The sequence below is a fragment of the Sarcophilus harrisii genome, chromosome 1 (genome assembly GCF_902635505.1).
Source record: "Sarcophilus harrisii chromosome 1, mSarHar1.11, whole genome shotgun sequence".
NCBI classification, from domain to species: domain Eukaryota; kingdom Metazoa; phylum Chordata; class Mammalia; order Dasyuromorphia; family Dasyuridae; genus Sarcophilus; species Sarcophilus harrisii.
Window position 1 is genome coordinate 86,077,886 of NC_045426.1, and position 21,173 is coordinate 86,099,058.

The 21,173-nt window shown below is 35.5% G+C and overlaps 1 protein-coding gene across 5 annotated transcripts in view; it reads left to right on the top strand.

Moving 5' to 3' along the window:
- The window catches only part of IP6K2 (inositol hexakisphosphate kinase 2), a 50,542-nt gene that overhangs the window by 15,117 nt on the left and 14,252 nt on the right, over positions 1–21,173 (top strand). For 4 of the 5 annotated variants that reach the window (XM_031959616.1, XM_031959627.1, XM_031959637.1 and 1 more), the window contains exon 2: positions 19,680–19,991. In XM_031959616.1, coding sequence (XP_031815476.1) covers positions 19,790–19,991 — 202 coding nt within the window. In that variant the 5' untranslated portion in view covers positions 19,680–19,789. Of the gene's footprint in view, positions 1–7,700; positions 8,036–19,679; positions 19,992–21,173 lie in introns of those variants that run through there. The other variant, XM_031959633.1, reaches the window with a different exon arrangement.

The window sequence follows — 21,173 nt, forward strand, 5'->3', positions numbered from 1 at the left end:
CTTCAGTTCATAAACATTGATTAAGCTTCTGTGAAATAATAATTCATCTTTATAGAAAAAGCACCCAGACTGCTCCTTCACAGCTGCCTTGCCAGCTGTCAAGGCAACAGCTGACATAATCCCAAAGGGCGCAAAATCTATTCTATGGTTTAAAATTAACCTGATGCCTTCCTTATTTTGAGACTAGAGAATGTTATCGCTCTAAAAATATACTTTGTCAGGAAATTCCATTTGGCTAAGATTTTGGTTTTTATATAAAAAGTCTGGTTTGGTGAAATTCAGTAACATTTAATGTGCAGAACATTATGGAACATACTGAGATATATAACATTAAGATGCCTACCTTCCATGAATTTATATTCTAGTTAAGCACATGAGTTCTGTACACAGATAATACATATACAAGGCTGTATGTGCCATTAGAAAAGTAGAAATGAAGTGTCATGAGAACTTAAAGACAGATAATGTAGTGACAGCATTTTGAGCTGATCCTTTGAAGGATGAAAGGTTAAAATTAGCCAAAAATAGATAAGGCCTCCCCATGTTTTTCGACTTTGAGGCAAAATTATGTGAACAAATGAATGGAATCTGGTAAGCATTGGGACACATTTGGGGAAAAAATTTGGTATAATATTGTAGAAGGCTTTGAATGCCAAGACAAGAAATTTGTAATTTATTTTTGAAACCATGAAAGCAAGTATATGTAGGACTTGATACCATTTGTACATTAACAATATTAATTTAATAAATTCAAGGGATATGTTGGAAATAGAAATGGAAATGAGACAAATTAATGTGAAATCATCTTTCCATTGTGCTCAGATTGGTCTTCAGCACATCTACAATTCTAGGTTAGAAGCTTATTGCAAGCGGCAGATTTATTATAATATAATCAACTAGGTACTGGTTTTAATTTGACTGTTTTCTCCAGAGAACAGAGGCAAACTTTTGGATCTATAACCGTTAACTGTCATAGTAGTTGACAAAGCATTTGTAAAGAGAAAAATGTATTCAAAGGATCTCTTTTGAGTCTTTTCATTGATGTCCATTAGCAAAAGTAAGCTGAAGACTGAAATTTCAAGCATAGGAGCTAAATACAATAAATGAAACTGAACTTTTTAGAGAATGTAGAGTAGAGTGTGTGGGTGGGCTGGCCAGGCTGTAGGCAGGCAAGCTTTGGGGAGAGACCAGGAAAAGGAGAGAAGAATTGCCTGGTATAGTCCTTTACAATATGGTATCTATCACATTTAGAATTTCGGGGAGATAGAAATTACTTTGAATATAATAAACTATATAATGGTAAAGTTGGCTTTTTTTATGTTTCTAGTAGAGCTTAGAAGCAGTGGATGGAATGGTAAGTTAAATAGGACTAAGAGTAGGAATTCTAACCTTCTGCCTTGTCCACCCATTTTGGGTTATTAACATTCTGGTTATTTGAATTTGCTGCAAACTGTGCTTCTAATCTTTAAAATTTAGGATTTGCTTTCAGGGAAAGTTTTGTTTGTTAAGCTGTACCTGGTTATTGTGGCTGGAGTTGGGCTTTGTTTCCTCAGAGCTGAATTTTTATTTTTAGAGGACTCAGTGAAAGAGTTCTGTAGTTTATAATCAAGAGAATCTCCAGGATTCTCTAAAAATAAAAATTCAGAGGACTCAGTGAAAGAGTTCTGTAGTTTATAATCAAAAGAATCCTGGAGAAAAGAATATTGATGTTACAGAACTATGAGAAAAGAGATTTTTCAGAGATTAAAGTATTATAAATGTGAGTTGTTGTTATTGCCTTACTTCGGCAAGAAATCAAAAGACTCATGAAAACGAAACTGGATGAGAACTTTTTGAGAGTAAGAATGATAATAAATCCTATTTACATGTTCTAAGCACTGGGCTTGGTGCTTTACAATTATTATCTCATTTGTTCTTCAAAATAACTGAGAATTGAGTACTATCATATTATCTCCATTTTACAGCTGAGGAAACTAAGGCAAACAGAACAGATTAAATGATTTAACCAGGTCACAGCTAATAAATGTCTAGCTTAGATTTGAACTCAAGTTTTCCTGGCTCTGGATTCAGTTTCTATCTACTATGCCACCTATCTCCTTGTCCTCACTTCACAGGTCGTGCAAGTTCCATCCTTCTTTAAAGAATGGATTGTAGATTATTTAGTCCAGCAATCTGATTTTATAGAGGAGGAAATTGAGACCAAGCGAGTTGCAACTTGCCCAAGGTTAACTAACTATAATTAGTAGTACATCTGGGATTTGAACATAAAAATTTGACTCTATAATGAATACTCTTTCCACCAGACTGAACTGTCTTTTTTGTTCCCTTGATATGGAAAGCATTTTCTTGTGATTTTTCTACACAAGATATTTTGTTTTATTGCTGTGTAGTGAGCCAAGTCATATTTTGAAATATCAATAAGTAGACTTTTATTGAACACTTATCATGTCCCCATTACTATTAAAAGATGCTACAAAAGGATATAAAGCAGAATATGCTCACATGTTTTTAGTCCTTAGTCTGCATAGTCTCTATGAGAATGGAAGCAAACCCCTTGAAAGCACAGCTGTTCCTCATTTTGGCTAGTCTTTATAATGCCTAACAGTTCATAGTTGTTGTTTAGTTAATAAGCACATTGTTACACTTGATTCTGTGCATCTAGCGGTTTTGTATCTGTCCTGTCTCTCTGGCCAATATTGCAAAATCTTCATGTTGCCACAGTGCTGGACAACGTAGAGTGAATAGATTCTTGGTTTTTGTTTTTTACGTACAGTCAGTATAAATTCATAATGTTTATGCTTTGACAATTAGATTTCCTCATTTTGCTTCTTCATACTTATATCAGCACAAAATTTTGTTTATTTGGTATTTTCCTACATGGCATATCAAAGTAATTTTTGGATGGTGAGTCAGTATAACATTGGATCCATTCTTAATTTTCTACCCTGGGGAAGCCAAATGGTTAGGCGGATAGATAAGAGTTGAGCCCTTGAAAAGAATAGCAAGTTAAGAGAGAATGTCTTGAAACTGTAAAACACCACTGTGGGTCATGGGATTTTGAATTGGAAAAGATAATTTAGTTCAACCCATATTTTATGGATGAGGAAACTGAGTCCCAGAGAAAATAAATAAGTTGGCTAAGGTCACACAGATAATAAATTGTAAAACTGGGATTTGAACCCTATTTTTCTGACTCTAGATCTAGTGTTTTTTTTTCCCCACTTGGTCACACTCCAAGTTCTTACAGCAGTATCATTGATCAGCTGGTAAAAACTGAGAATTGGTGCCTCCTATAATAATGCTTTTGGTTTTGAGCCCAGTGGCATGGAAATAGGTCAATTCTTAGGAACATTTTTTTTCTTGCTAGAATTTAAAGTACATGGATCAAGTTACCTGTTTTGTTGAAAATTAATGTGAACCTTGCTTATGAGTTTGAACATTCTCAATTTCCTGAATTGGGGTAGCAAAGTCCCTCTCTAGGTTGAAGCATCTGAATAATTTGTATCACATTTTGGCATATTTTAGTTCTGTTTGTTCTTTCTTTTGGATTTCATATACAATTGTAATTGTATTGCAATCTACAGAGCCAAGAAGAAAGACAGAGCCCACACATTTGTGAGGCTTTTAGCTTATTGCTAAATTGGTTCCACAACTGAGTGGATGCCCATCAATTGGAGAATGGCTGAATAAATTGTGGTATATGAATATTATGGAATATCTTGTAAGACATGACAAGTAGGAGGATTTCAGAAAGGCCTGGAGAGACTTACACGAACTGATGCTGAGCGAAATGAGCCGGACCAGAAGATCATTATATACTTCAACAATACTATATGATGATCAATTCTGATGGACCTGACCCTCTTCAGCAATGAGATGAACCAAATCAGTTCCAATAGAGCAGTAATGAACTGAACCAGCTATACCCAGCGAAAGAACTCTGGGAGATAAATTATGAACCATTACATAGAATTTCCAATCCCTCTATTTTTGTCTGCCTGCATTTTTGATTGCCTTCACAGACTAATAGTGCACTATTTCAAACTCTGATTCTTTTTGTACAGCAAAATAACTGTTAGGACATATATGTTTTAACATACTTAACATGTATTGGTCAATCTGCCATCGGGGAAAGGGGATGGGGGGAAGGAGGGGAAAAATTGGAACAAAAGGTTTGGCAATTGTCAATGCTGTAAAATTACCTATGCATATAACTTGTAAATAAAAAGCTGTAATAAAAAAAAAAAATTTTTGGTTCCTGTGCAGATAATAGGACTTGTCTTCTGGAACTCCTTCCCTGTTCCCAGCCATCTCAGGTGGGGAACATACAGGGAAAGTAATAGCTGTTAAAATAGTCTTTTTCTTCTTCTCTCCTTGTGCCCCTCCACCTTCCCCTCCCACCAAGTTTTCTGTATAGGAGCAGGATATATCCATCACTAACTTCTGCCTTATGTGGGACCCAGACCTACATGGAGAAAGTTGGCATGGGTTAGCTATGGATAGTGAATCATGAAGTGGAGAGAAACCAACTTTGTGCTCTATGTTTATTTCTCTGCTAATAACATATAACATCTGGGTTGTGCAGTGTGTCAGCCCGGAGCCTTGAGAAGGGATAACCTATCACTGTTGTTATTCCAGTAAGCTTTGACTCCTGTTCTCCTTATACATATGAGAGAAAACTGAGGTTCAGACAGCCTTGTCATGACTTATCTGACTAATGAAGCCTAGTAATAATAGGATAGAGGGAACAGCTTGGTACCCAGCGCTTAGGTACGTCAGGGATAGACAGTATCTCCCATCAGAGAGAAAACTCTAGCTACCTCCATCAGGTTTAAAGAGTACCAGGCTGGAAACAATTTAGATTCTTTTTGGTAGATAAAGATAAGGAAGAATGGGAAAATGAAGTAACTATATTTGGAGGCATTTTATGATCCCTTCCTCCATTAGAGTTTGAGCTGAGGGAGGCTAAAAGATTGATTGGCATTTGGTACTGTTGTGGTGAGGAGAATCAACTAAGAACCCTTTATTTCTTTGACAGAACTGTTTATATGGGACTTAGGAATCTAAGATACCATTTTATACTCTTATCCTTCACTTGAGACAAGAGGCCTCTTCAACGAGGGTGACTGTGTGTGTGTGTGTGTGTGTGTGTGTGTGTGTGTGTGTGTGTGTAAAAGGATGATCCCATTCTCTGAAGATAAATTAGTTTGGGGGAGATTCTTTTCATGCTCTTTTGTTAAAATTGGAATGAAATGTTATTGAACTGATAGAAGTAAATTACTAATGTATCCATGGCTAATCTTTTTTGAAATAAGTTGGAGTTTTTCTTGTTCATTGCCTTAGCATAATAATAATTCCCCATGTCTAGAGCATGAAAATCATACCTCTTAACAGATAAGACCTTGGACTTGAATTTTTAGGATTTCTGGTTCTTAACTTCTTTCTGGTATTGACAGGTGTGTCTGTTGAAATAGAATCTTTGATTTTGGATTGTCTTTTGTATTCTCTTACTACTAAATGATTTCTTATTCTCATTGGCACTTTCCATTCTTTATTTTTTCTTGGACTTTAATATTTAAAACGATTTTTACATTTATTTTGAGTTACAGATTTTCTCCCTTTTCCCCAGCCCTCATTAAGAAACCACATGTACAATTTTGAAAAAACATTTCTGTCCTCAAAAGGCATTAAAAAAACATAAATCTCCCACCTTAATTTTTAAAAAAACCCTCCAGAAAAATAAAGCTTAAAAAAAGAGATAATTGGGGCAGCTAGGTGGTGCAGTGAATAGAGCACCAGCCCTGAAGTCAGGAGGACCCGAGTTCAGATTTGGCCTCAGATACTTAACACTTCCTGGTTGTGTGACCCTGGGCAAGTCACTTAACCCCAATTGCCTCAGCAAGAAAAAAAGATAACAAATGGAGTATGCTTCAATCTATATTTACATATAATCATTTTCTACAGTGTGGGTAGAATTTTTCATCATGAGTCCTTGAGAGTAGTCCTACTCCCTTTCTTTAAAGGAGCCAACTCCAGTGCTTTACATAGTGAATAGAATTATTTTGATGACCACAACATAATGTTCCTCATGCCACACTTTTTTAGTCAGATTTTGTATAGAGAATTCATTTTGATGTTAATTTTCTGAGTATGTACTTACCTAATTTTTAAGAATTTAGAGCTTGAGAATAGTAGCATAGTTTTAGTACCTGCTTCAGTAACAGAAAAAGCAGAACTAAAGAGAGAAACATTCAGGTATTTTTCTGTCTAGTTTTTCTTTTCTTCTTTTTTATTTTTAATAGCTTTTTATTTACAAGTTATATGCATGGGTAATTTTTCAGCATTGACAGTTGCCAAATCTTTTGTTCCAATTTTTCCCCTCCTTCCCCCCACCCCCTGCCCTAGATGGCAGGATGACCAATACATGTTAAATATATTAAAGTATAAATTAAATACAAAATAAGTGTAATAGTTTTTCTTTAGATAGGTTGAATTAGAGACTGAAATGTATGGCCAAAAGGCTCTTAAAAACCATTTAAAGTTGCATACTATTTATATTTACTATGATTGTTGGTCTCTGGGTTAATTTTCAAAAGTTGTTTGTTTTTGTTCTACTTAAAATGAAAAATAATAATGATTTGGGGTGAGGCTTTTAAAGAGACTTTCACTTTTCAGGGCAGCTGGATTTTGTTTTGTTTTTTCTAGCCTCAAGGAATTTCTTCAGTACTATTAAAAAACCAACTCTTCTTTTCTGAGCCTATTGATTTTGTGGCTTATTGTAAACAGCTCTAGTAAACCTTAGCCTTTTCCTGGGATGTTGATAAGATACAAAAAATTATAGTTAGCAATTAGCAGAAATTTGTTGCATTGAAGTTATTTTGAAGGCCTCCTAAAAAAGGATTAATAGTTGGCCTTTTCTCTCACCCTTACTTTTATGTTATTAAATTTGCTGCATTTGTTTTGTGTAGAAGCACTTTGTCAAGGTTTTCATCATTTCCAAAATGATATTAGGAGGCCACCTGGTTCCCCTGACAGAAATCCTTTTTAGATTTGAAATGACAGGATCATTATAGAAAACAAAGAAGCCTTCTGCTTTTCCAGAAGACTGATTCCTTTTTGTGTCTCTTTTTTATTTGTAAGAGTTTGTTAGGGCAATGTTTTGCTTTGCCTGAATGATAACTTAGCACCCCTGAAGTAGTTCAGAGAGAAAGAGAGATATTGTTAATATGAAACCTCTTATACATACAGCATTTGCCTTTGAGCTCTTGAAATCTTAACTGGTGTTTTGACAAATTCATTCTTATTTTAAAAACTTTTTATATTGTTCTTGCCTGATGTATTCAATTTCTCCACAAAATTTCTCCACAGCAGCTCTAGATTTTGTTCAACAAGCTGGTTACTTTCTGCCTAAGAACTGGAATGGATCTCAGAAACATTAAATCCAAGTCACTTGTTTTACAATTGCAACCCAGGTTGCAATCACAGAAGTAGTAAAAAACAGTACCCAAACCTAGATCAGAGTTTTGACTGCATTCCATTGTCAATTAATTCACAAGAGAAATTAAAAAAAAATTTTTAATTAAAAAAGAAATTAATGCAGATTATGATAATGGGTTTTAAGAATGTAAAATATAAACTTAATTGCAGTAAGATATTTGTAAATTTTAAAGTCTTATTTTTTATGGTAGCATATGGTTTTTGATTATTCCAAGATTATATGGCAAAAATATAAAATAACTATTGGATGATTTCTTTACTACATGGTTAATCCTTGCACAGAGTCTTGTATTTCACAGTACTTTATGATGAGACTGTGCTTTAAGTACATTCATAGCCATCATCTCATTTGATCCTCACAATAGCCCTTTGAAGCAGACTGGACAGAGATAAAAACACTGAGGCTCAGAGGAGGAAAGTCATTTGTATGACCTGTGTGAAGGTCACACAGAAAAGATGGTAGAGGTGGGATTCAAACCTAGGTCTCTTGTTTAGTGCCATTTTTACTATGCCATATTGCCTTCCCATGATAACAACTGTAAGTACTCAGTAAATATTTTTGGATTTGGTTTTTATATGATCCCTGGTAAGATTTTAGGGAAAGTACAATTGGACTTATAACTTCTACTTCTTTATATGTGTGTCTGGCTTGTAGCTTCTGAGGAATTAAAACCAAGGAGCAACTTAAAGCAGACTTTTTCTTGCTGTTTGGGAAGTTTTTTTTTTTTTTTTGCAGTATTTACATTTTAAAAATTAGGTATCATAATTTTATTCCCATCCCATGCTGTCTCTGTTGGACATTTTCTTTCCTCATAAGTATAAACAATTGTGCTATTAACATAACATTTCCTGTGCTCAAATCAAATATGTCAGCATGGAGATGCATTGGAGGAAAGCTAGAGATTGGTTCAAATTCACATGCATATTTTAGGTCTCTTTTTAAAGATTAGGCCAGTTGGATCCAGAACTAAATTAACATTAGTTTTTACTTTTAAAAAATCATGTTATATATTGGATTACATGTCATCTAGGGGAGGAGGTGGGAGGGAAGGAGGGAAAATTATCCTTGTATATGTTTTGAAAAAAAAAAACTGCAATAAAAAAAGAGAAAAATAAATAAATGAAAATAAAATACTCTTTAAAAAATCATGTTAATACTGCCTCTAAATTAAACGCTAATGTATTTAAATATTGACTTTGCATTAATAGGATTAATAGATTTTTTTTTCCTCAGGTGAATGAGTCGAGCCATTAACATGAAGCATATAAAGTATGGGATAGATACTTACTTTTGTATAAAGATATCAAAAGAAAGAAAACAAAGTATAGATGAAAACTAATGGTGGTTGCCAGTAGTAATAGTAATAATTGATTTTATAAAATTCATTTCTTTGTGTCCTTTATTATTTTATCCTTCTTCCCCATTCCTAAGTATATCTCCCAAAGCTCTGTTTTCAGTCTTTAAAAAAATTCTTTACCTAAATGATCCTAATTATTTCCATGACTTTCATTTATAATTTCTATGCAGCAATGCAGAGGAATATCGTGTGTGTGTGTGTGTGTGTGTGTGTGTGTGTAATTTTTTTCTCTCCTATCCTGATTGTACTTTCTGAGATCCAGTCTTCTTTTTCCAGCTATTTATTGCAGCAAAGCAGTTTTTTTTTTTTTTAGTTTGGTTTTTTTTAATAGCCTTTTATTTACAGGTTTTATATATGGGGAACTAACTATACATCATTGACAATTGCCAAACCTCTTGTTCCAATTTTTCCCCCTCCTTCGCTCCATCCCCTTCCCCCAATGGCAGGTTGACCAATACATGTTAAATATATTAAAGTATAAATTAGATACACAATAAGTATACATGACCAAACCGCTATTTTGCTGTACAAAAAGAATCAGACTCTTGAAATATTGTACAATTAGCCTGTGAAGGAAATCAAAAATGCAGGTGGGCAAAAATATAGGGATTTGGGAATTCAATGTAATGGTTCTTAGTCATCTCCCAGAGTTCTTTCACTGGGCGTAGCTGGTTCAATTCATTACTGCTCCATTGGAACTGATTTGGTTCATCTCATTGCTGAGGATGGCCAGGTCCATCAGAATTGGTCATCATATAGTATTGTTTTTGAAGTATATAATGATCTCCTGGCCCTGCTCGTTTCACTCAGCATCAGTTCATGTAAGTCTCTCCAGGCCTTTCTGAAATCATCCTGTTGGTCATTTCTTGCCGAACAATAATATTCCATAATATTCATATACCATAATTTAGTCAGTCATTCCAATTGATGGGCATCCACTCAGTTTCCAGTTTCTGGCCACTACAAAGAGGGCTGCCACAAACATTCGTGCACATACAGGTCCCTTTCCCTTCTTTAAGATCTTGGGAAGCAAAGCAGTTTTACTAAAAACAAAAACAGGGATGGGATTGAGGGCAATCACCCTCATCATTGAGCAGTTTATCAATTGGGACATTGGGACATCAGCGCATTTAGTCTCTGTTAGTGCCTAACTGTAATTTTTGTATTTTGTCAGCATTTTGAAGAACTCTTTACTAGATATGTCAAAAACTGAATTCATCACCACCCTTTCCTAAATATGCCCATCTCCCAGCATCCCTTTTCTGGAATTTTTTTTTCTTATTAACTCAGTAAATCTCTTAGCATAAACATTTAACACACACAGGACAGAAAAGAAGATGGTATATAACAATTTGGGATTTAAAATGCATATTGTTTAATTTGGTAGTAAAAAAAAAATGTCCTTTTTATTTGCCCTCTTTTGAACTTCTTTATATGCTCTTTTCTGTGTATTTTTAAATGTTTCATTGTTTTTCTTATTTTTCTATTTCCATCTTTATCACTGTTGACCATTTTTTCTCTCCTCTCCCCCACCCCCATAAATTGTTCTTTGTAACTCAAACCAAAGAAGTTAATATTGACTTTCCCACAAATGTATATTTCATTCTAGAGCTCTATTTTATATCCTTTGTACTGATAGATGGGAGCATACTTCATCATCTGAATCATTATTTGGTGCACTAAACAGAGATCTTTTGATGTTGTTTTTCTTTAAATTTTTATTGCCATTGTCTAAATTGTTCTCTTGATTTTGCTAATGTCTATTAGGGTTCTTTCAGCTTTCCCTTTCCATTATTGTACCATTATTCACTAAAATCATTTATATGTAAAATTCTGACCTCTCCTATTTGACTTTTCACTCTTCTTCCCCCCACCCCTTCCCTTTTACATCTAATCACTCTTCAAATCCTATTGATGCTGCTTCCATAGTATCTGTTAACATCCTCTAGTCTTCATTTTCATCAATAATACACATTAGTTGAAGCCTTCAAAAACTTACTGCCTGGATTATTTTAGTGGCTTCCTTACAGATCTTCCTGTTTCTGTTCTCTTGTCCCTATCAGTCTATTGGATAGCTGCCCAAATAATCTCCCTAATATGTTTGATCATGTTGCTCTTCTACACAGAAATTTTCCTTCAGTTGATTTCTTATTTATTCTAGAATAAAGGAGCTTATCCTCAGCTCAGCATTTTAGTCTCTCTACAACTTGGCTCCAACTTTTCTTCTCATACTTAATTTCACATTCCCTTAAATACACTTTGTTTTCTTTGAGAATCTGTGGTCTCCTTGTATATGCTCACCGTTAGGCAATTAGGTTATGTGGATAGAGCATTGGGCTTGGAGTCAGGAAGACCTGATTGTACGCTTAGACACATGCTAGCTGTGTAATTCTGGGCAAGTGATTAACCTCTGTTTGCCTTAGTTTCTGCAATTGTAAAATAAAGGTAATAATAACAGTTCCCAGAGTATCATATGTGTAGCACTTGGCATAGTGCCTGACACATAAGTAAGACAGTATACAAACCTCATCTCTACAGTTGTAATTCTTCTTTTCCTTTAAGATGCAGTTCAAGTGCCATCTTTTTCCAGGAAACCTTTCCCTATCTTATCACTTTCTCTTCAGATTTTCCTTACTCTATCTAGATCTTTCCTTTTTTCTTATTCTATTCTGCTTTGTATCTTATTTATTTACTTGCTGTATTTCCTTAGTAAACTATAAGCTCCTCAAGAATAGATTTTATGATTATAGTCCCAGTACCTAAATACAGTGCTTTGTACATAATAGGTACTTAGAAAATGTCAAATTAAAATCCTGAGATTTTAATGTTTTCCCCCCTTAATTGGGATGGGTTTGCATTGGACTATTTGGGGGGGAGACTCACATTTAGTGACTAACTCTGAAATATTTTACCATGTGCAAAAGTAGGTAAATTATTTACCAGATTGTCCCAATCTACAACTTTTCAAGGGTAGCATTGATTAACTGTCTTTGAGCTAACCCCTGTGACATAGTTTGTAATAAGCCACTATGAAGAATTTTAAAGCACTATCTTGGTTTAATTTTAGATGCCTGGCAAACTATTGTCTATTAATTTTTTTTATCCAATTCATTCATCAACTTTACTAGGATCTTTAAATATCTGAAATGCAAGAGATGAAGATTGGAAAGTAACTTCCAAATTAAGTGACATTCTCTAAAGAATACATTTTATGATTATATAATGTCTGCCAGAGGACAATACACAACGCATTTAAGAGATTCCATAATATTTTCTACTGGTTAAATTAAACTGGTCTGATAAAAGCTTTCAGTTTATTGCTTGTTTGAAGAAATATTGTTCAGTTTGGAGAAAAGACAATATTTCCCTGTTATTGTTATCAGGGGTTGAAGGATGCACTGTATTGATTCATAAAAAGAACCATTAAGAGGGAATTGCTGTTGTAAAATTGAGGAGTTTGTATTGAATAAAAATGCAAAATGAAGGAAATTTATTCTTAGACCTAGAATGTTAGAGATGGTAGAGAACTTAGGTAATATCTAATACATCCCCTTCATTTTACAGATGAGAAAATTGAGACCTGGAGAGGTTAAAGTAAGTGGCATAGTTGAGGGCTGGATTAGGCTTTTGTGACAGTAAGGGTCAATCATTGCTCTTTCCTATATATGTTATCATCTACTCTAGTTTCACTAAATCAGTACAATCCTTTGAAATTTGAATTAGACTGAAAGTCAGTTTATTTTAATCTTTTAGTAGGCCTTTAGTGGTTCTGTAATCTCACTGATGTGGATACTCTATCCAAGAAAGCCAGTAACAACCTGTACATAATCTTCTCCTTAACTATGTTCTTCCAGAAATCTTTCCTGGAGGTCCATAAATGTGCTGAGACCTTACATTTTTTCCTGTCCCCTAATCCCCCACTGTTAGAACTCTTAACATTATATGAGTACTAGTGCAGCATGAAGTATACTTGGCCCAATTCCTTTTTTAGTTGGTCATGTACTTCTTTCATGATACCTTACTAATACTTAAATAATAATATATGTATATATATTTGGATATGATCAGTGGAAATTTGTTTTGCTCGACTATACACATTTGTTATGTTCATCACAAGTTGAGAGAAGATAAGGGGAAGAGAAAAAGGATTTTGGTTCGTCAAAAAAAAATTTAATTAAAAGAATAAAAGTCTTTACTACCTTTAAAGGAATCTCTTTTCTGTTTGGGACTCTGTGATAGACATATCTTCCATGACGGTGATGCATTTTCCTGTTTTATGGCTTGCTTGATATTAATAATCAGATAACCATTAGATACTTACCTGCTATTGAATTTATCTAAGAGTCTTATATTATACCCATAACTTCAATCAGTTAATCAACAAGTATGTATTAGCACTTGCTATGCATTAAGCTTTATGCTAGGCACTGTGGGGGATAGAATGTACAAAAAATGAATCCTACTCTTTAAGCTTACATTCTAATGAGAGAGATTGAAAGTACAATTAAAGATATATATAACATCAGTAAATTACATTGCTAGTAAAAAGTACATATGCACATATTATATGCATACAAACAATTATTATATGCAAGATATTATTAAAGGAGCATGTGCCTAAGGAATTTTGGAGAAGGTGGCATTTGAGCTAGGTCTTAAAAAATGGATAGAAATTAGGCAAAGATGGGGAATTCATTCCAGGTATAGCAAATTAAGGGAGCAAAGGTGTAAAGGCAAGAAATTTCTTTGCCAATATTCTTTTGTGTCATCCCTGGAATATTGAGGAATAAGCACAGGGTGTATAGAAGGAGAAACAGTATGATGGAAATATAGATTTGGAAAAAGGAAGATCTCTTTGTTGGGTGGAGTAAAACTTCCATGAAGTATTTTGTAGGAGACAGAATTAGAAGACCCATCAAAAGTATAAGAATTGGCTCTCTATTGACATGTTTTCTTTGATTTCACTGGGAGGCAGTGATGCTGTTTTGTACACCTTGTTATTGTGTTCCAGTACCACTTCTATAAATTTAGAAGATTTTTCTAATAAGAATCTTCTGACTTTTCTAAACTTTGTGTCTGTGATCTTATCACAGTGGAAGCCTTCTCTCTTGGTGTGGATGGTAATCGCTACACATCTTCTCATCCATTCTACATGAGTCCTAATTTTCTTCCATAAATGATGTGCCCAATTATCTAAGAACTTTCTGATTATTTTATTATTTTATGAATGCCACTGTAACACTAAGATTTATCATTCTCTTATCCCCCATTCTTGCTTCATGATTGGCCTACTTTTTTCACTTGTATACGGCCTTGAATAAAATATTTTGGCAGGGTGATGGGATGGGAAGAATGGATACTTTTATGTGAATCATCTTGAGTAACATGCTGCAGTCTATTTTTATGCTTACTATTTGTTTTCTCATTACCTTCTGGGTCACTTAAAATTGTAATTCTCCTAAGGTGGCAATATTCATGATTTTCAGACATATAGCATCACTGACCAAATATTGATGTTAAAAAAGAATCTTTTGTCTGTAGATGGCTTTAATTTCAGCATTTGAAAATTGTCTTCATATCCTTTGACTATTTATCAATTGAGGAATGACTTGTATTCTTATAATTTTGACACAGTTCTTTATCTATTTTAGAATGAGGCTTTTATCAGAAGCACTGTTTGTAAAACATTTTTTCCCAGCTTTGTGCTTCTCTTTTAATCTTGTTTTGGTTTTGTTTGTACAAACTCTTTTTAATTGGATGTAATCAATGTTGTCCATTTTGTGTTTCATAGTGTTTCTCTAGTTCATCTTTGGTCATAAATTCCTCCCTTCTCCAAAGATCTGATAGATAAACTATTTCTTGCTCTCCTAGTTTGCTTATGGTATCAACTTTAAAAAAAAAAAAAACTTTTTGGAATTATTAGTAGTCTTAAGCTAAAGAAATATTCACCTGACAAAACTATAAAAGTGTCCGTGTGACCCTTTGGGTATAGTTGATCTAAAGTTACAGTGGAAGAAGAGTAGTTTTTACAGCGTGGCTAGCCATGGACACTCACATCTAAGATGAAAGTGTTTGTTGAAGCTAATGTTTTTAAATATCCAGTGTTTTTTATAGTTACAATAAAGGTGATTTCTACTAAGTGAAGGACATTGAGATATAACAGCAGGAATTAGGCTGGCAAAAAAGCCAAAAGAATTGATCGTGGGGTAGGGAATCCTTCCTGGAATGCTGTAGTGAAAGTAAGTTTGGAAAATATATCTTCTATGAGTTGCTTATTTTCCTGATTTCTCTCTAGGTATCTTATTCCATAAATGAGTAAATGCTCTTGAAACAGAAATCAACTTAATCTTTGTTGACTAGCTAACAGCATTTCTTCTGTCTTAGTAAGATAGATAGGCCACAGTGATAAATATATATGGGTACTTTAGCCCTCTTTCATTATTGGCTATTTGAATTTTTTGGAAGGTCTAAGGAAAAATGTTAAGTCTATTATTATCTTTCAGCTTTTTCTCATTGAAAGACAATTAGGTAGACATTAGATAGAGTACTGATATTGAAGTCAGAAGGCGTTTAGTCCAAATTTAGCTTAGGTACTTAATTGTAGTGCAAGGTTGGGCAAATCTCTGTCTACTTTAGTTTCACCTCTAAAATTGTGGTAATAATAGTACTTATCTTTTATGTTAGTTGTGAAGATCAAATGAGATAATATTTGTAAAGTAGTTGGCAAAGGACCTGGCACACGGTAGTCACTTAATAAATACTTATTTCTTTCCTTCCTTTTGTTATCAGACTTGGCTCTAAGTAGAATTGGACATATTTTTTTCCCTGTAACTTCAGACTCAGTTGACTCCAGTGGCCTTGTTACATAGGTAACAAATGCCCCACAGACTTCTGGGTGTTGTGTTGTACCTAGAGCAGAGCCAGCTGCCAACTCATGCACAGTGGCTAATGAGTACACTGGGGATGTGGGAAGAGTTTGTGTGACATCCAAGATCCTCAGCTAGAACAGAGTCACCACCAAGTCCCCAAGGAATCCTCTTCTCTGAGCAAGAGTACCTTCTTAAACATCTGGACATGCTGGCATCATTGCTAGTAAGGGAATTTCCCTAGGAATAATAACAGTAATAATTAGCTAGCATTTATATATACTGCTTTAAGATTTGCAGAGTATATTTTTTATTTGATCCTCACAACAACTCAGTGAAGGTAATTTTGTTATATCCATTTTACAGCTAAGGAATATGGATTGGAAACTCAGATAGCTAGTATGTATCTGAGACAGGATACAGAATCAGGTCTTCTTTATTCCAAATTGAGCTCTCTCTCCAGTATATCACCTGGCTATTTAGAAATGAAGTACTCTTGAATATAGATGCAAAGGTTTAGGGAAGAGGAAGTGGTGGTGAGCATAGGAGGAAAAAGTAATGTCCCTAGGTCATTATCAAAATGATTCCTGACTAATGCTTTGAAGAACCATCACCTTTCTGTGGAAAAGTCTTTACTAGTAGATTCATGTAATGCTATCTAGATAAGCAAGAGAATGGAACTGGTCAAACATCCCTTGATGGAAAGCAAAATGAGTTGTACTGCCATCTTCTGGACAGTTAGCATATTGTTGACGTGATGCTACGTTAGTGCTGCAAATTCCTTCATAGGGACTCAAATCTATTCTTGCCTGAATCAACCAAATGTTTTTGAGTGAGAGAGCTAAAATACATTATAATGCATATCCTATGGGAAAAGGAATTTATCTATAGCCCTGTGTTTCTAGTTCCCCTTCCCTTGAAGTATAACATAATGACAACAGTTTGATGCCCACAAACTTTTAAGATTATAGCAATCTAGAGCCTTCCTGGCAATTTGAGATAAAGGAAAATTTACACGACAGGCATTTTGGGGTAGTTTCCTGATTTGTGTTCTTTTGTCAATTGGGAGTAGAAGATAGATTAGTGAACCTATTAAGGAAAAACAGGTCTACTAGGTCTTGAGCTTTTTTTAAGAAAAAGCATCTTTTAAATATAGAAGAGAAATCACATGTTGAAAAACTGTCATTTGTAAGTTCAATGGATTTTAATGTAGGTTATACCAATTTTAGAGATAAAAGAAATCTTGTTATTTATTCCAACCCATCTTTATTTAATAGACTGCAAGTTATTAGCAGAGATGAGCCTAGAACCTAATCTCCAGAGTTCCAGTTAGTTTTTCTTTCCACACACTGTGACTGCTTCTCATATTTTCCAGGTAGAATAGCCAGTAGGTATATCTGTACCTTGAAAGAGAGATTATCTTTCCTCTGGGGAGGTATTCTTAGCCTCCTTTTTCTCCCTTATCTTTACTTACATAATGGGGACAATCCTACGGATTCACCTTTAGGGCAGAGTAAGAATTTGTGTATGACTCTTCTAACAACCCTAGATGGTTACATCTCTTCCCTGAAAAGGTGGGACACTTGTGAGATTTTCAGCTTGCTCCAAAAATGAAGGTGTCTCAAAGTATTCCGATTAGAGCTATACAAGCACAAAAGCAGGTATGGGAATGAAATTGGATCAGATCTGTATTAAACAGTAAATGGCTTACCATTCTTAGGGACAAAGCGTTCTGTGCTCATTTATAGTGCACTTACCATTGTTGCGGATCAGTGATCTTCTTGCACCAGACCCTGTCAGATTTTAATGCTGTGCTAAAGCTTTTATCCATCAGGATAGACTGATTAAAAATAGTCCAGTGACCTAGAACACTTTGTCTCTTTTTAAATCAAGCTCCTTATTTTGCAGGTAACCTTTCAAATAGAACAGAGTCCAAATTATGTTTAGATACAGAAGTTAATGATTGAAATGATTGAATTTCATCACCAGTAAAGCTATTTTGGTTTTGGTTTTGGTCCTCTGTGTTGTGTAGACAGCCAAAGTAACACAAAGAAAATATAGAGGGCTAAACAGGACTGTTGGGTCTTTTAGGATAGAAATTTAGAATGACCTTTATTCTCTCCCAAATCTTTTGGGGTAAATTGAAAATGTTAAGCAGCTTTATTATATCTCGGGTGGCCTTTGCCATATGCAGTGGTTATAGTTAGTTTTGTGTTGAAATGACTTTTAAACCAGTATTCAGTATTCATTGAAAACTGGGGGAAATTGGCACCTTCAGTTTTTCAGTCCTCTCTTTAGGATAATGGTATGGATTAAAGCAGAATTTGTTTTAAATTTATAATTTGACTTTGATGGGAAACGGGGTAGGGTGGGGGGGGGGGAGGACAAGCATTTAACCACTTATAGTAGATGGATACTACTAAACCCTAATCTTTTTTCTCCAAATTGACTCCCAATTCTTTTGTTTAGCTATGTAAATCACTGTACTATTAAAATTTCAGGTTCTTCTATGAGAAACTTGATAATCAGCCAATAAGTATTTGTAGTGTACTTATTATATGTCCAACATATAACAGGACTGCCCTCTGAGTTTACAGTGTAGTTGGAAAAATGACTAGTACCTCAAGAAATTTAACAAAGAGAGAAGTACAAGATAAGATATATACTACTTTATTATTCTTGAATATCAATATAGTATATACTCCTCAAATCACATGCACTGAAAATAACAGCACAAAATTAAAACTATTTCTTTCAATTTGGGTTAAAGATATTTTAACTCATTGTCTGTCATTCTTTGTTTTTCTCTTGGAATATTAGATTTGGGGTTAGAAAACCTGAAACAGATTACTGGCTCTGTTACTTTCTAGCCTGTGCAACCTTGCTTGACCAAGTTACTTTCCAGGGCTTCAGTTTCCATCTGTAAAATGGTAGGTTGAGCTTAAACGGGACTTTTGCTCAGTTGTAGATTTGGTCCCTCCAATGTCCGTTCCAGCTTTAAATTAATGATCTTCAACTGTGATGGACTTGGCTCTTTTCAACAATGAAGTGATTCAGGCCAATTCCAATAGACTTGTGATAGAGAAAGCCATCTACCCTCAGAGAGAGGAGTATGAGGACTGAGTGTGGGTCACAAGATAGTATTTTCACCTTTTTTGTTGTTTGCTTGCTTGTTTTTCCTCAATTTTTTTCTCCTTTTTGATCTGATTTTTCTTGTGCAGCATGATAGCTGTGGACATATGTTTAGAAGACTAGCACGTGTTTAACAATGTTGGAGTGTACTTGCTGTCTAGGGAAGGGGGGGGGAAGGAGAAGAGGGGAGGGAGAAAAATTTGGAATATAAGGTTTTGCAAGGGTGAATGTTGGAAACACTCTTCGTTGTATGTATTTTGAAAATAAAAAACTATTATTAAAATAATAAATCTTATGATCTTATTAATCCTTTCAATTGTGTATAAGTATGATTTGGGGGTAAAAGTACAAGCTGTATTTGGACCAAGATGATACTCCATTGGGACATCGAAGGCGTATGGGGTGGATCCTGAAGTGCTTCTCAGAGTTCAGGGAAGGGTGAGGCTCCCAGGAGATGCGGTAGCCAAAATAAACTGGGAGTAGCAGGTTCTGTTTTTCTGTGTTCTTTCTTTCTCCTAGCCTTGTCTTGTTGTCTCCTCTGCCTCTGAAGTGGTGCAGCCAGCCCAGCAGCTCGCTGCCACAGAGCTGGCTCCCCAGCATCCAGTTGGCTGCTTCTCTGGTGGGAGGAGCTTTTGGCATTGTTTGTCTTCTCTTGCATGAGCTCATTCTTGTTTGTCTTCCTGCTGGAGCTTCTAAGAACCATTTCAGTTTCTGCTTCCCAGAGAGAAGGGTGGAGCCGACTTCTTCCCTGGCTTGAACTTTGTTTAGGATTCTTATCTGGCAATTTACTCATAGCTCTGGATTTCATTGTGTTTATTTCTAACAGAACTTCTTGACTGCAATCAGTAGCTTTGGAAGCACAGAATTGGGGATCCGTCTGCTTTTGAGCTGCCTTTCTTCACACTGCCGCATTGTTCTGTCTAATGTGCTACAAGGATGAGCCCAGCATTCGGAGCTATGGAAGTGGAGCACTATGCCAAGGGAGTTCTGCTGGAACCTTTTGTTCACCAGGTGGGAGGTCACTCCTGTGTCCTCCGGTTTAATGAATCAACCATCTGTAAGCCCCTCATCCAGAGGGAACACCAGTTCTATGAAACCCTCCCGACAGAAATGCGTAAATTTACTCCCCAGTATAAAGGTAAGCATCTGTCTCGTGAAGGGTGTTGGCTTTCCATTTTGTGCCTCATTCTGCTGTTGTCTTATCCTCCTTAAAGCCTCCTCAGCCTGGAGGAGGTTTTAGGAGGTTTCTCTTCCCATATTTTGCTGTTGCTAGAGCCGGGCTGTGGTGATGCAAGGGTGGACATGGCTTGCTAACAGCATTAGAGCTGAGCAGTTCTGTGGGGTAGTCATATCTTCCTTAGGCGGGGCCAGGTAAGTATTTGCTGGGAAATGTTCCCAGTCATAGACTGCTTTTATTTGACTCTCAGAGTTTGTTCTCTCTACTTTTCCCTCTCCCTACTCCCCTTTCCAAGTATTGGGTAAGATTGCTCAATTGTTTTGTTATGGAGGGTTGGGGGAGGGTTGATTTTTCTGTGGGGTGATGTTAGAAGCTGAGCTTCAATTTTATATTTTGGGATTCTTCTTAAGTATCTTAAATATTTTATCATAGTGTTGGGAATAACGGGGAAGATTTTGAAAGTATTTTTTTTCTTAATTATTAGCAGCCTATATTTGCCCTTGAGACTCAAATTCAAGAATACTAGGTAGACAAGGATCATTAGAATTTGGGCTAAGGCTGAATCAGAGGAATGTGGAAATGGAAATTCCCATTCTGCAAGGTGGGAGCTAGAGAGCTACAGCCTGATGCATTTCCCAAATATTCCAGATGCTGTTATCCAGAGGCACTCCAGTGAATCCAGAATTGAGTTGCTTCTTCGTTTTTATAAAGCATTACTTTGGAGACTTTAATAGTCCCCAGTATTGTGTAACCTTTTAGAAAGCATCATTTGTAAATGCAAGAAGAGTGTACTAAGACTGTCAAAATTTGTGTTCTCTTTTGTATGAAAGACAGTGGAACACTTCAAAATCTTCTGGAGATGTTGAAAATGTTGCTCTTAAAAGCAAAAATGTACTAGACATCTGTACTACAATGTGTTAAATGATGGTTCTTTTTCAGTAAAGGGGAAGGATTAGGGAACTTCACTTGGTCCTTCCTTTTGTGTTGTTTTTTTCCAGGACAAAGCCAAAGGCCTATGTTAGCTGGCTCTTCCCTGCCCGGCCCTTTCCCTCTGTAGTTCTTTCTTATGTGGCAGCAAGACTGTCAGGCCAGGATTCTGAACTCCCCACCCCAGCTAATCCCTAACCCAGGTCCCTGAGTCGC